Source organism: Harmonia axyridis, chromosome 3 (assembly GCF_914767665.1).
Source record: "Harmonia axyridis chromosome 3, icHarAxyr1.1, whole genome shotgun sequence".
NCBI classification, from domain to species: domain Eukaryota; kingdom Metazoa; phylum Arthropoda; class Insecta; order Coleoptera; family Coccinellidae; genus Harmonia; species Harmonia axyridis.
Genome location: NC_059503.1, coordinates 59,758,409 through 59,771,550, shown reverse-complemented (window position 1 = coordinate 59,771,550; position 13,142 = coordinate 59,758,409). Strand labels below are relative to the sequence as shown.

Here is a 13,142-nt window from a genome sequence, read left to right as displayed (position 1 = left end):
CGAGCCATCCCGTGTAACGCTTACATCTGCGAATTGCATAGACAACATATTTACTAATATGGACAGTGCGAGTTATGTAGCGCAAACAATCGACTACCACATTTCGGACCATAAGGGACAGAAGTTGGAGATTCCCACGGAAAATCCTCCTGAAAAAAGAGAATATAAGACAATCCGCATTATGAATACAGATAATACTCACCTGTTTCGAGAAGGATTGAAAGATGTTGATTGGAGTTTTATGAATGGGAACTGTGTTCGTAGGCAGTGTAAGAGTTTTCACGACACTGTTTTGAATTTATTCCACCGGTGTTTTCCTGAAAAAAAAATTATAAAGAAGAAGAATGATCGCAGCAAAAAAATTTGGGAAAATAATGAAATTATTGATCTGAAAAATAAGGTAGATGCTACCCACACGATATTTCAGGTCAGAAGGGATGAAGATTCGTTTAAGCTCTACAAGGAGATGAAATTAAAGCTGAAGCAACTAGTAACGGATACCATCAAGAACAGGGATATGGAATTCCTAAACCAGTCAGAAAACAAGAGTCGGGCTATATGGAAAGTCATAAATAATAGAATAAAAAACACTACCAGGTTACCAAACACCATTGGCCTGTCTGAGGAAAAATTTAACTGCTACTTTGCCACTATTGCAGAGAGATTAAATACGCAGAAAACCGATCCAGGAAGTTGTGACACCCTTTTGAAGAACAAAAAGGTGAATAGTATGAAATCCTGTTTCCTGTTGCCAACAACGAAAGATGAAGTTATGAGAACGGTTTCGGAGTTTAAGAACAAACCCTCAAAAGATATTTATGGCTTTTCGGTGAGATTACTCAAGGAGACGATTGACTATCTGGTGGACCCACTCACACATCTGATGAATGCTTGTCTTGAGCAAGGATATTTCCCGGATGAATGGAAACTGGCAAGGGTGTTACCTGTGCATAAGAAGGGAGAAAAAAATCTATATGAAAATTATAGGCCCATATCTATACTGCCAGCGATTTCTAAGGTTCTCGAGTCCCTAATCAAAACAAGATTGCTCTCGTTCTTGGAGGGGAGCATGTTGCTTTCAGGTCAGCAACATGGCTTTAGGAAGGGAAGATCTACGATAACGGCCATGATCCAGATGACAGAGTTCATTATGGACGCACTAGACAGCACAGATGAAGTGATGTTAACCTGCATGGATTTGAGTAAGGCTTTCGATTGCGTGGAACACCAAAAACTCTTATCCAAGTTGGAGTATGTTGGGGTCCGAGGGCCAGCTCTTGGTCTGATAAAATCCTACTTGCACGATCGTTACCAAATAGTGGACCTTGATGGAAAAACATCTTCAAAATGCAGAGTCACCCAAGGAGTTCCCCAGGGATCGGTGCTTGGACCAATTTTATTTGCCCTTTACATCGATGACTTGGTGCATAATGTTGTGGTGGATGACGTAGTGCTCTTTGCGGATGATGTCTCCTTTCTAAATAGAGATAAAGTGGAGGGTTTACTTCAGGCAAAATCTAAAAAGTCCATAGATGATGCTGTTGGGTGGTTCATAAACAACAGTATGAGTGTGAATGCTGATAAAACGAAGGAGCTCGTAATTACAACCAAACGATGGAACAAAGATAGTATATCCCTTCTTGGATTATCAATCAGCGGAAACCTAGGTTGGGATCAGCATGTGAATGAATTGTCTGGTAAACTTTCGACAGCACTCTTCGCAATTAGAAATATAAAGAACTTTCTCACAGAAAAAGAAGCCCTGATTGTGTACCATGCTCAATTCCACGGACGGATGACCTATGGCATCATTCTTTGGGGGGCGTCTTCGGAAGCGGGAAGGATATTCCTGAAACAGAAAAAGGCTATCAGAATAGTAGCAGGGGAAGGTCGGATGACAAGCTGTAGACCACTTTTTAAAAAATATGGTATACTTACTGTTCCGTGCTGTTACATCATGGAGTGCCTCTTATATGTGCATGGGAGCGGAAACAGGTTCCAGAAACACTTGAGCGTTCACGGTCACAACACGCGTTTCAAGGACAAATATGTACCTTCGTTACATAGACTGGAGAAAACGAGAAACATGCACATATATAACAGCCTAAAACTCTATAACAAACTACCGGATAGCCTGACATCACTACATTATAATACCTTCAAGAAAAAAATAAAGAGCTTGCTAAAAGAAAATGTATTCTACTCGATGGATGAGTTTCTGTCCCATAAATTCTAGTCATTCCTATGAAAAATTGTGTATTTTGCCGTTGATTATATCGTACTGTGAAATTTGTAACGTGTGAACATGTATTTATATTTATTATATACATTTATTTTGACAGCATCTGTAAATACTTGAGATGAATATATATCTATCTATCTATCTATCTATCACACAAACTAAACCAAATATATCATAAAGATATATTTGTGTGAAGAAATAGACACAAAGTTGTTAATTTTTTCATATTTATACTGAAAATCCTTCATCAAGTTGATTCTTGATATTATTCTGAAATTATTAGATTTTTGCCCTTGATAATACTTTATGTTCACATCTCCCTCGAAAGTTTGTTGGTATCACGATACCCTGTTTCATTCTATCATACATCAAAAAAATTAGGTGTTTTAATTTATTAATGGTATTTTACTCGTTCAGCACGTCAAGTTACGACCTTATTCAGAGGTTGCTCCTCAAGCGTGGCAAATAAAGAGAGTTTCAACTTCATCCTCATCATTAATTAATTTTTCCCTTGAAAATTTCCCAAGTGGAGCTGTTTCTCCTGATAAAGGGAGGCTTCCCTCTCTATGTTTTTAGCGCTTGGAACTAAGAACTTAACTGATTCAAATTTAAATAAATTATACACGAGTGGTTGGAAAGGGGGCCATTACGTATTCTTGGTACTAAATTTGTGGTTAATTTATGAAGTTTCGATGTGGAAATGTAATCCTCTTGTAATTTTTCTAAAAGGTATATAAGGAAATTTTTAAGCGAAATTTCTGAATCAGAGAGTAGTTGATAAGATTTTCAAAATGAGGTATCGCAACACCCCTCATCCCTATTCAAAATCAAGGGGTTATACTCACCTCCGTTAGGGGTGTCGAGATCTGATCATATCTAGAAATTTGAAATTTGCTAGGTCATTCCATTAGACAGCTATCGAGGTTATAGACTGAATCCAATTTGACGATAGATTTGTCATAAGTGAGTCGAACCATACCATACCGTTTGAGAAAATAAGGTATCTGCCCAAAATTTGAAAATTACTGACATCGATACATATAATGAATAATGGGAATAGACCAGCCTCAAGAATAACAACTTAAAGAAGTTAAGCGATGTTCCATCTATATATTTAGAGTTATTCACAGCTGGAATTATACAATGAATCATCTAACACACTATGTGCTCGAAGGTATGTTTCCTATAATTAGCATACAACTATAAATTGAGGGTGAGTTTTTACTTCATGTTATTCTGTCATAATTCATTGTATAATTCTAGCTGTGAAGAAGTCTAAATATAAAGGGCGTTCCTTAATTGGAGATACAAACGAAAATGACAGATTCCTGGGATTATTCTAAGAAAAAAGTCCTATAAATATGGGTATGCAAACGTTTTGTTTACTGGGTGTTGAAGTTTAATTTTTTCTCAGAGCATATTCCAATCACAATGTTTTCATCATGTGATTGCCCCATATCGTGGGGCAAGTGAGTTCTTCTACTCTTCGTTCATCGAGGCGCTATATTAATACACATTGTAGCAATTTGTGTCGTTATTTTTCGTTTTTTTCTTCATCTGATATTGTTGGTGGTGTTTCGGTGAATTTTTTTTGTCCTTAGAGTTTATTCTCTTTTCTTCTTTTTCAGTTGAAGAACTTGGTCCAGCATTCTCAAATTCCTTATGACTGCTTTTGTTCTCGTTGTTTTTGCTTTTTCTTTGAGTTGGTCTTTATAGTATGAATTTGTGTTTTTTTTATACCCTTGCCCCAATGTGTCATAAAAAGTGAAATTAATGTTTTGCAATGTACTTTTATATTTGGCAACGTTCTGAATATCAAGCCTAATAACATGAGTTTGATGTTATATGATGCATTCTATGAAATATTTAGAAATTATAAATTATGGAATATCCTTGTTTAATTCACCTGGAATATAACAAGACAAAAGTTGTATCCCATTGAATCCCCTGGAATCGTGTTGCCTGGGGTCTCTGCTGACTTGGGAGTGCCGTTACACCATAAAGCAACTGGCCAGAGGCAATAAAGTGACTCTACTATGGGTACCATGGCACTGTGGGGTTGAAGGAAATGAAAAAGCTGATTAACTTGCAAAAATTGCATCAAGGTTAACACCTGCTGGACCTGAGCCTTTCTGTGGGTTAGGAAAAGACCAATATAAAGCTGCGGTCCAGCTATGGGAGTTGAATAACAAGATAATCCACTGGACTGACACTCCTAGACTTGCTCAGGTAAAGAAATTCGTGACGATTTCACCTACCTACGCCAAAAAGCTCTTGAAACAGTCACGAGGGTGATGGTGGGACTGCTGACGGGGCACTGTCGGTACAAACATCATTTGTACCGTATGGGAAAGTCAGCAGATGAGATTTGCAGGCTCTGTGGATCAGAAGCAGTAACAGCCGAACATATGGTATGCAAGTGTCCGGAACTGGCTGGTTTAAGAACCATTCATATGGGTAAGCCGATCCTGGATACAAAAGAAGGAAACGGCCAAGGCCCCTAAGGAGGTTGTCAGTTTTATTGACGTCATTGACGACCTTCTTGGGTTTCCATGAATGAGTAGTGTAGAGAACAAAAGATTTACATGATCGCAGTTCCCGGAAGGCTTACCGAACCAAAACGACCCCAGTTCAAATAATAATAATAATCCCATTAAATTTCGGTATCTACTCAAGTTTCACTATTTTTTATAAAATTTTTCATTGATACCACGAGGTAATTGATTCACTCCTGCGAAAGACGCACTTGCCCCGTATGGCTCACTTGCCCCACTCTCCCTTACATTATTTCGATCTTCTTTGAATTTCCTTCATAAAGAAAATTGTTGCAGTGAGTTGATAGCATCTACCAAAAAGTTTTATGGATGACACCCATACAGATAATGCACAACTAACTCCAATCTAACTCCTACGTGAGAAATTTCACGTTCAAATTCATCCATTCGCTTTTACCTTCTTTGTTGTCAAGCTCAACTCGAGCCTCTTTTGAAGGTTCCCATGAAATGCTGCCCACGAGCCAGAAAGCCGTCAAGGACAATCACAGCCTGCAATCGGAAGTTTTCTAATAAACCGCGGAATTCTTAATACCTCCGTGATGGCGGAGTCGAAGCCATCTGCTTCCAAAATAAAGGAAAACAACTGATTCAAATTAAGAGAGAGAATTTTGCCGGGATACGCGCTGAAAACTTCCCTACAGAATGGGAACATAAATGAGTTGAAAACTTTCGGTGGGAGCTGCACGTTCGCAATTTTCGAATTTAAAATCAGTTACATTGTTTGGAGATTATTCGCGAGATTTCTAGTTTTGTTGGACCTTTTTTTTCGCCATAGCATGGGGTTGATAACGAATTAAAATTTTGTACAAACATCCACGCAGGTTTCCCAACTATCAAACTGTCGCTGTTACAAACCTTGTTTGTTTTTGTTTCAACTCAACCTTCTAATACCAACAGAAGCATATTTTGCAACCGATTTACTCGTAACTGCTATTCAGGCTTTCTCTGTTCTCACATTCTATTAAACTATAGATTGAAGAGATTTTAATCCTTGAAAGTTGGACAAATTACAATTAGTGAGGAAAATTATACTCAGTAAACGCATATCGCTATATGCATTTTCTTTTAAATTTAATCAAGGAGGCTCCGTTTCATTGCGACCTAATGATCTATTGTGTTCTCCGTCAGAGCTTTTCTCTCCATAACATGTTCTACAGCTGGCCCTCCAGTTCCAGAGTTAATGAACTCCATTATCTGGGATGGCTTCAAGGAGGCTACTTCTACAAGTTTCTTGTTCAAAGCATATTTTGCCTTGGCTAGTGATGGTGAGGCATTCTGTCACTAGGTGATTCTGAGCTTCTTCCTCCTCCCCACAGAATCTCCACTCGTCATTTTCTGATAGACCCATTCACATAAGGTGTTTCCTAAGGCAACAATGCCCTATGAGGAATCCAATGAGGAGGTGTAGTTTATTCTTGTTAAGATCCAGATACTTCTTGGATCTCGCAGTGTCAAAGTTTCAAAGAAACTTCCTAGAATGATCCAAACCAGGAATATTCCGCCAGAGTGTGTTTCTCTTTCGGTTTTTCCCTTCTCCTTAAAATCTTTCTTGTAGGTATATTTGCCTATGCCACAGAAAGGTTCCGAGTCGATGAAAGGAGTTTGTGCTCCTTTTCTGGCAAGTGTGTCGGCCTTTTCATTCCCTCTTCGGCACTCCAATACCATCTTGGAATCGATGATATGTGAGCTCAGTGCTTTGATTACAGAGTGACTATCAGAATGTACATTTCTGATAGTTTTTCGCTAGGTTAATTTCTACACATATTTTTATTGCAAGTATCTCTGCATGAAAGACAGCGGCCTAACGATATTGAGCATTTGGTACCAGTCCCGAATACTCCAGCGCCAGTCCCCGTCGTGGTTTTGAAACCATGTGAACCATTTGATGGTATTCTTTTTGAGAACTGGGATTCTGGACTCCCTTTGCTATATGCATTAGTTGTAATCGAACAAACAAATAAGTGAAGAACGTACAACTTTACAACCCTACTACTATAAGATAAAATCAGATCGAAAAATAACCAAAACACGGATGTAGATGTTCCAACGAAAATTTGACCCACAACAGAACTCAGAAACGAAGAATTTTCGAAGATTTTAAAAGACACAGGCCTACTTCTGTTTTGAGTGGGACGACTTTTCAATTAAAATATAATTGGGTTTTGTTACCACCCTCAGGTGGTTTTTTCAGAAAAGTCTCCTCATATGAATTCTTTCTCTCTAATACAGAACTTAAAAATTATTTTTGGATTCTTCAATGTTTGTTTAACATCACCTTTTGACGGTAAGTTCAATATTAGATTATTTCGTGAAGACTAAACCGATTTTGAAAATTTTAACTGGGTGGTGCACAGAACATAATTGACTTCCAAACTAACCAAAACACGGCATCTCTTCCCTATTCAAAAAATGTTGTGGTTTGATGCCACCTACATGATGGCGATTTTTCCGGAACAAACTCATGATGAAAATTCGTCCCCTCAAAACAGAAGTTGACCTGTTTTTTTAATCTTCGAAAATTCTTCGTTTCTGAGTTCAAAGGAGGTCAAATTTTCGTTGAGATACCCTGTATATGTTATAATATAAGACATTATATCCACTGTAGATTTTAAAAATCAGAAAAGTATGATGAGATTCTGATGGTTTCATCAAAATCTGTTATACCGATACCAGCTCTTGATGACGCTCGATGGAATCAAATTATTTTGATATTAAGTTCTTTGCCCCTAATACTCACACAAATCTGTCTTATTCAGCTCCTTAATGACCCGAATCTCTCAGTGGTGATAACGGAGGAAATCTAAAAGTGAAAGCTAACAAGGTTTCTGTTAACCCAACCATCTTACAATAAACAACGAAGTCTTAATTTCTTATATCGTATACAAGATTTTAACGATTTGCTATCAATAAGACCTTCCAAAATAACATTTTAGACATCCTGTTGATTATAAAAATCGTAGTCTTATGTGTTTCTATTCGTTGTAACCTTTCAATTGTGATGCTTGATTGAAACCTTGGTTACACGTGCAATAGCTAATCGATAACCATTTTCTTCGCTATCGCTATCATCAAAGCTATGCGTATTTTCGATACTGCAGACTTGAACAGTTGTTGTAATTGTAACATTTTCTTGAACCATGAGTCCCTTCTCCTTCCTATAAATCTTTTGCTGATTACATTTCCATGGATAATAAGCTGCAGCAACTGTTATTTATTTTTCCTCATAATATGTCTCAGATAGATAGAAAACCCTCTAGTAGGAGAATTTGGAGCCGACAGTTCTTTACCTGATTTTTTGTGTAAGAGGAATTTTGTGGAGAAAAAAATTATAGTAGAACGGAAAGTAGCTTTAAACATAAGAAGAATTTCTGTATTTCTCTCATCTACGATTTGCAGGCGCAAATACACCACTTAATATTAATGTAGGCTTGGTTAATCGATCGTCTAGAGGTATGATTCGATTACTTGGCCTTTCGTCTTTTTTCCGTGATTTTGTTCGAGTTTGTAATAATTAAACTCTTTTTAATTATTTACATCTATTTACAAAGCCACACTTATACAGTTCTAACTCAGTATTGAGAAGATCCTAATTACGTCTTAATTACAAGTTTCTCAGTACGGTACTGAATTTCGTCTTCAACTCGTTTGTTAATTACTCGAGTAGTCTTCGATATTTCACGTCTTTGTCTTATTACAAGTTTCGGTCGTCTCGTCTTTGATTCGTTCGCGACTCGTCTTAATCTAGTCCGCGAACCGTCTTACGTCTTAAGTTTCAACCGACTGAACTTACTCTTACTTCGACTTAGACCGAACTTGAACTTTACCCGTCTTCGACTTAACTTGAACTGACTTTCGACTCGAACTTACTTCGTCCCCTGACCGAAACTTACCCCGTCCACTCTGAATATCCTTCCCTCCTTCCGGCTTGACCACACCCTTAGGTGAAGTACCATCCCCTAGTACAATAAGAATTTTGCCGTACCGCCCACAAAGATCTTCGCGGAGTCCTGGAAATCGAATATTCCCGAAGGACTAGAACCTGATACACAGATGTGACACATCTGGTACGACCGTGTTGTCTTCGAACTTTCCCAACACCCCTGTTAATCTCTTCAAGATTTACAACTCCATGACATATCTTCGACACCTCGAAGAATTACACATCCTTTTTACATTATATGTACAATAACAATTCGTTCCCTGTAAATTCATCGAAACTGTCATGCCCTCGACACTTGAGGAAACTAATAGATCTCCAAGCACCCGGTTGACCATCTCAATTATTTACAGGGAACAATAACTGGATCCTACAATAATACTACTGGAATGTGGATCAACCTTTCCATTCTTTCTCTAATAAAACAATTAATAATACCCTCGGATTCAACACTGGTAATGTTCGGTTTTGAATTAAACTATTTAAAACGAAATTGAAGTTTCATTTCAAACATCAATTAATCAAATTTACTCTTATCAATGAGTAACATCTATCATGTCTTCAAATGCCATAACGAATTTGAATTATATTTTAACAATTTTTCTTTTTTCTTCCAGTTCCAAAGCTCGATATAGATAATCTTGACAACGGTTACCACGGTCTTGTCAGGGAGAATGAGACCCTTGTCGAGGTGACCCCCGCCATAAGGGCTGTCGGTTCGCCGGTGTGCAGTTTTCGTATAGTGAACAAGCACCATGGAGAGGCTCCCTTCGAGATCATCTCCAAAGATGACGGTTATGCTGAATTGAAGGCCAGACGCTCTCTGAATTGCGAAAAGAGGAAGAACTACAAGTTCGACATCGCCGCGGTTGGATGTAACGGAAGGCAGAGCATAAGGTAAGATTGAGATTAGATCTGGCTGATGAGGCAGCCTGGTTCAGTTTGGAATCTAATAGTCCGGGAGCCAGGTGCAAATTTGGTTGATTATTTCTTCTCGAGAGATACTTGGTGAGATGCATCAGATAATAGTAATAAAAAGCGTCGTGAACATCAGCTACGACTCGGTTGGGGGGGGAGAGCGGCGGCAGCCCCCCAAACACGAAGAAAAAAAAATACATTCAGTCATTTCCTCCCAACTGAAAATTTTTAAAATTGTAGCTAACCCAATATCTAGACGAAAAAATACAATCAGCTGGCTATAGCATAGTGTATTATACGTCAACTGGTGCCTCAAACATGAAAAAAATATATATTTTCAATGATTTCCTCTCAAACAAAATTTTACCGGATGATAGCTTATATGCAACTATGGATAGATATACAGGGTGTCCATTTGAAAACGAAACAGACGAGATTACAGACGAAATAAAGTTTTTCGATAGAAATGCTCGGACAGGTCGATTTCTGTTCCGAGGGGGACAACTTAAGATGTAGGTTACTGACGCATAGCGCTTCAACCCTTGCTACTACAACCCTCACCCCTAAATTTTGAATAGGGAAGGTGGGGTGAGTGATACCTCATTTGAAAGGTATTTTTATACTGATTTCAGCACAGTAATTGTTTTTTCATTTCATGCATTAGTTCTCGAAATATTCTCAACTAAGTATTTGAAAATGAAGTGGTGTTTTCATGGCACTTGTAGTGTTTTGTGAAAAATCGACATTTTGAGCTTCAAAACAACCATGACTATGGCTTCCTTCCTAACTAACTAACGCATGAATATTTTGAGAACTAATGCATAAAATGAAAAAACAATTACTGTGCTGAAATCAGTATAAAAATACCTTTAAATTGAGGTATCACTCACCCCATCTTCCCTATTCAAAAATTGGGGGTGGGGGTTGTAGCAGCAAGGGTTGAAGCGCTATGCGTCCGTAACCTACATCTTAAGTTGTCCCCCTCGAAACAGAAATCGACCTGTCCGAGCATTTCTATCGAAAAACTTTATTTCGTCTATAATCTCGTCTGTTTCGTTTTCAAATGGCCACCCTGTATATGTTAGCTGGCTGTATCTTGGTGGAAAAACCGTCAGCTGATACTTTGAAAGTTATTACGTAGAAGTTAAGCGGATCTATTGCCCATTTGAATGCATCATTGAATGGGAGGAAATGACTGAATGTATTTTTTTTTCTTCGTCTTTGAGGGGCTGCCGCCGCTCTCCCCCCCAGCTGAGTCGTAGCTAACGTTCACGAGGCTTTTTATTACTATTATCTGATGCATTATACTAAATATCGTTCGAGAGGAACTTGGTCATGTATATCTGTTACTGGCTCCCGGACTATAACGACGCATACTCAGTTGAATATTGGCTTCAACTTTGCGTCTTCCGATTTCGAGCTGGGCCGCTTTCATCAGTATATTGCCGAATTATTGATTTCACTTTAACAGTGTTTTAATTTTTTCGTTAAGGATTAATTCTAAAAATTTAAGTAAAATGAAACAAAAATGTGGAAGAATCATTGAAATATCTCTAGAAATGAAAAAGTTATGGGACTTTGAAGTTGCGCTTGGAGGAATAATTTCATAGTACGTGTAAGTGGCGTGACGTCACACACTAGTATTCGCAGAGTGCTTACGAATTCATTGGTGTACAATCACTTGTGCCGTTCGTGTCGTGTTTTGTTCGTTACACGATGGCTGAAATAACTTACTATATACATACATATAAATTACTCTTTTTACTTTTTACTCCTCACATAAATATGTTTTGCCATTGATAGACTTCAACAACTACAAACTGTTTATGAAACGTTTTTTAAATAAATCATCGTTATAAGTTGAGCCATGATGAAGCAAACTCAAAAGTAGATACTTACTTGAAAAGTTCAACTCCTTTTATTTCAGCACTGACATAAGATGGATTTGAAGAAAAAAACGCCATCACTGCGAATATATCTATTTTAGGCAAATTGTCACTTTGTCCTTTCACGAAGCCTTCTTCCATTATGGTGACATAAAAACAAAACTCGAGTTAAAACTACACTGTACAACTACAAACGGCGCGAGAGCCTTGGCGCGGCTGAGTATTTAAACGTAATTTATGGTGTAGCGATCACAGGCAAGTGCCGTGACGGCAGAGACCAACGACGTTCCGCGCTAAAATACGTAAATTTAAATAATCTATTTCTCAGTCATTTATTGATGGATTTTCAAAATTTTTTCACTGATTTATGAGTTTTGCTCTATATTTTAATTCTATCGTGTCAAACATAGTATTATCAACATCACTAAACTAGTCCATTATCTGATTCTGATGTAATTCTGTATGAGTACCATCTCTTTTGGATCGTAGATGGGCCATGACAATACATAATATGCACGTTCGCTTGGTTCAAAGTAACCAATGTAGATTTCTGATCTTTGTTATTCAATGGTTGGTTGACAAGAAAAAAAGGTCAGATTTTTTTTAGAAATACTAGTTTCGATTATGATCAGAAATCATCTTCAGGGCTCTACAATGAAATATACAAAATTTTTTTTCGATATGACACTAATTGAAAAATTATATAAAGGACATTACAAACGTTCAAATAATATTAAAATCTATTTTGCGGGTAGTTCTCGGGCCAAATTTGAAGATCATCAAGTAAGGCGTAGATTCCTCGAATGGGCCTAAAATGAGATTGCTGTTGTTCCCGATTTTCATAGGCGAATTTTGTTTAGCGATGAAGCGCTCTTCTGGTTGAATGGCTACGTCAACAACCAAAACTGCTGCATTTGGAGTGAAGCTTATCCTCAAGTGTATGTCGAAACACCGTTACATCCAGAAAAACTGACTGTTTGGTGCGCTTTATGGGCTGGTGGAATCATTGGTCTGTACTTCTTCAAAAACGATGATGGCCAGAACGTTACAGTCAATGGTGATCGGTATAGAGCCATGATTACTAACTTTTTCATTCCTGAATTGAACAACTATGATGTCCAGGAACTGTGGTTCCAACAAAACGGCGCCACATGTCACACAGCTCGTGCCACAATCGATTTATTGAAATACACGTTTGGTGACCGCCTAATTTCACGTTTTGGACCTGTGAATTGGCCTCCAAGATCTTGTGATTTAACACCGCTAGACTACTTTCTGTGGGGCTATGTAAAGTCATTGGTCTATGCGTATAAGCCACAAACCCTTAACCATTTGGAAGACAACATTTGCCGTGTTATTGCCGATTTACGGCCACAAATGTTGGAAAAAGTTATCGAAAATTAGACGTCCAGAGTGGACTACCTCCGAGCCAGCCGTGGCGGTCAAAGTTCTAGAGCTCTAAAAAAAACCACCCTTTATAATACAAGAGAACAGATGAACACTTCAGCAAAAACTCTGCCCGTATAGGTGTACTGATTAGGTTATGTAAGCTGACATATTTATGTTGAAAAGGGCTTCTTATTCATCCAAACAAAATCCTCTCA

The 13,142-nt window shown here is 38.0% G+C and overlaps 1 protein-coding gene across 2 annotated transcripts in view; it reads left to right on the top strand.

Moving 5' to 3' along the window:
* Positions 1 to 13,142, top strand: part of LOC123675582 (calsyntenin-1) — a 217,516-nt gene that overhangs the window by 62,118 nt on the left and 142,256 nt on the right. For both annotated transcript variants that reach the window (XM_045610960.1, XM_045610959.1), the window contains one exon: positions 9,352 to 9,631. In XM_045610960.1, coding sequence (XP_045466916.1) covers positions 9,352 to 9,631 — 280 coding nt within the window. The remainder of the gene's footprint in view (positions 1 to 9,351; positions 9,632 to 13,142) is intronic.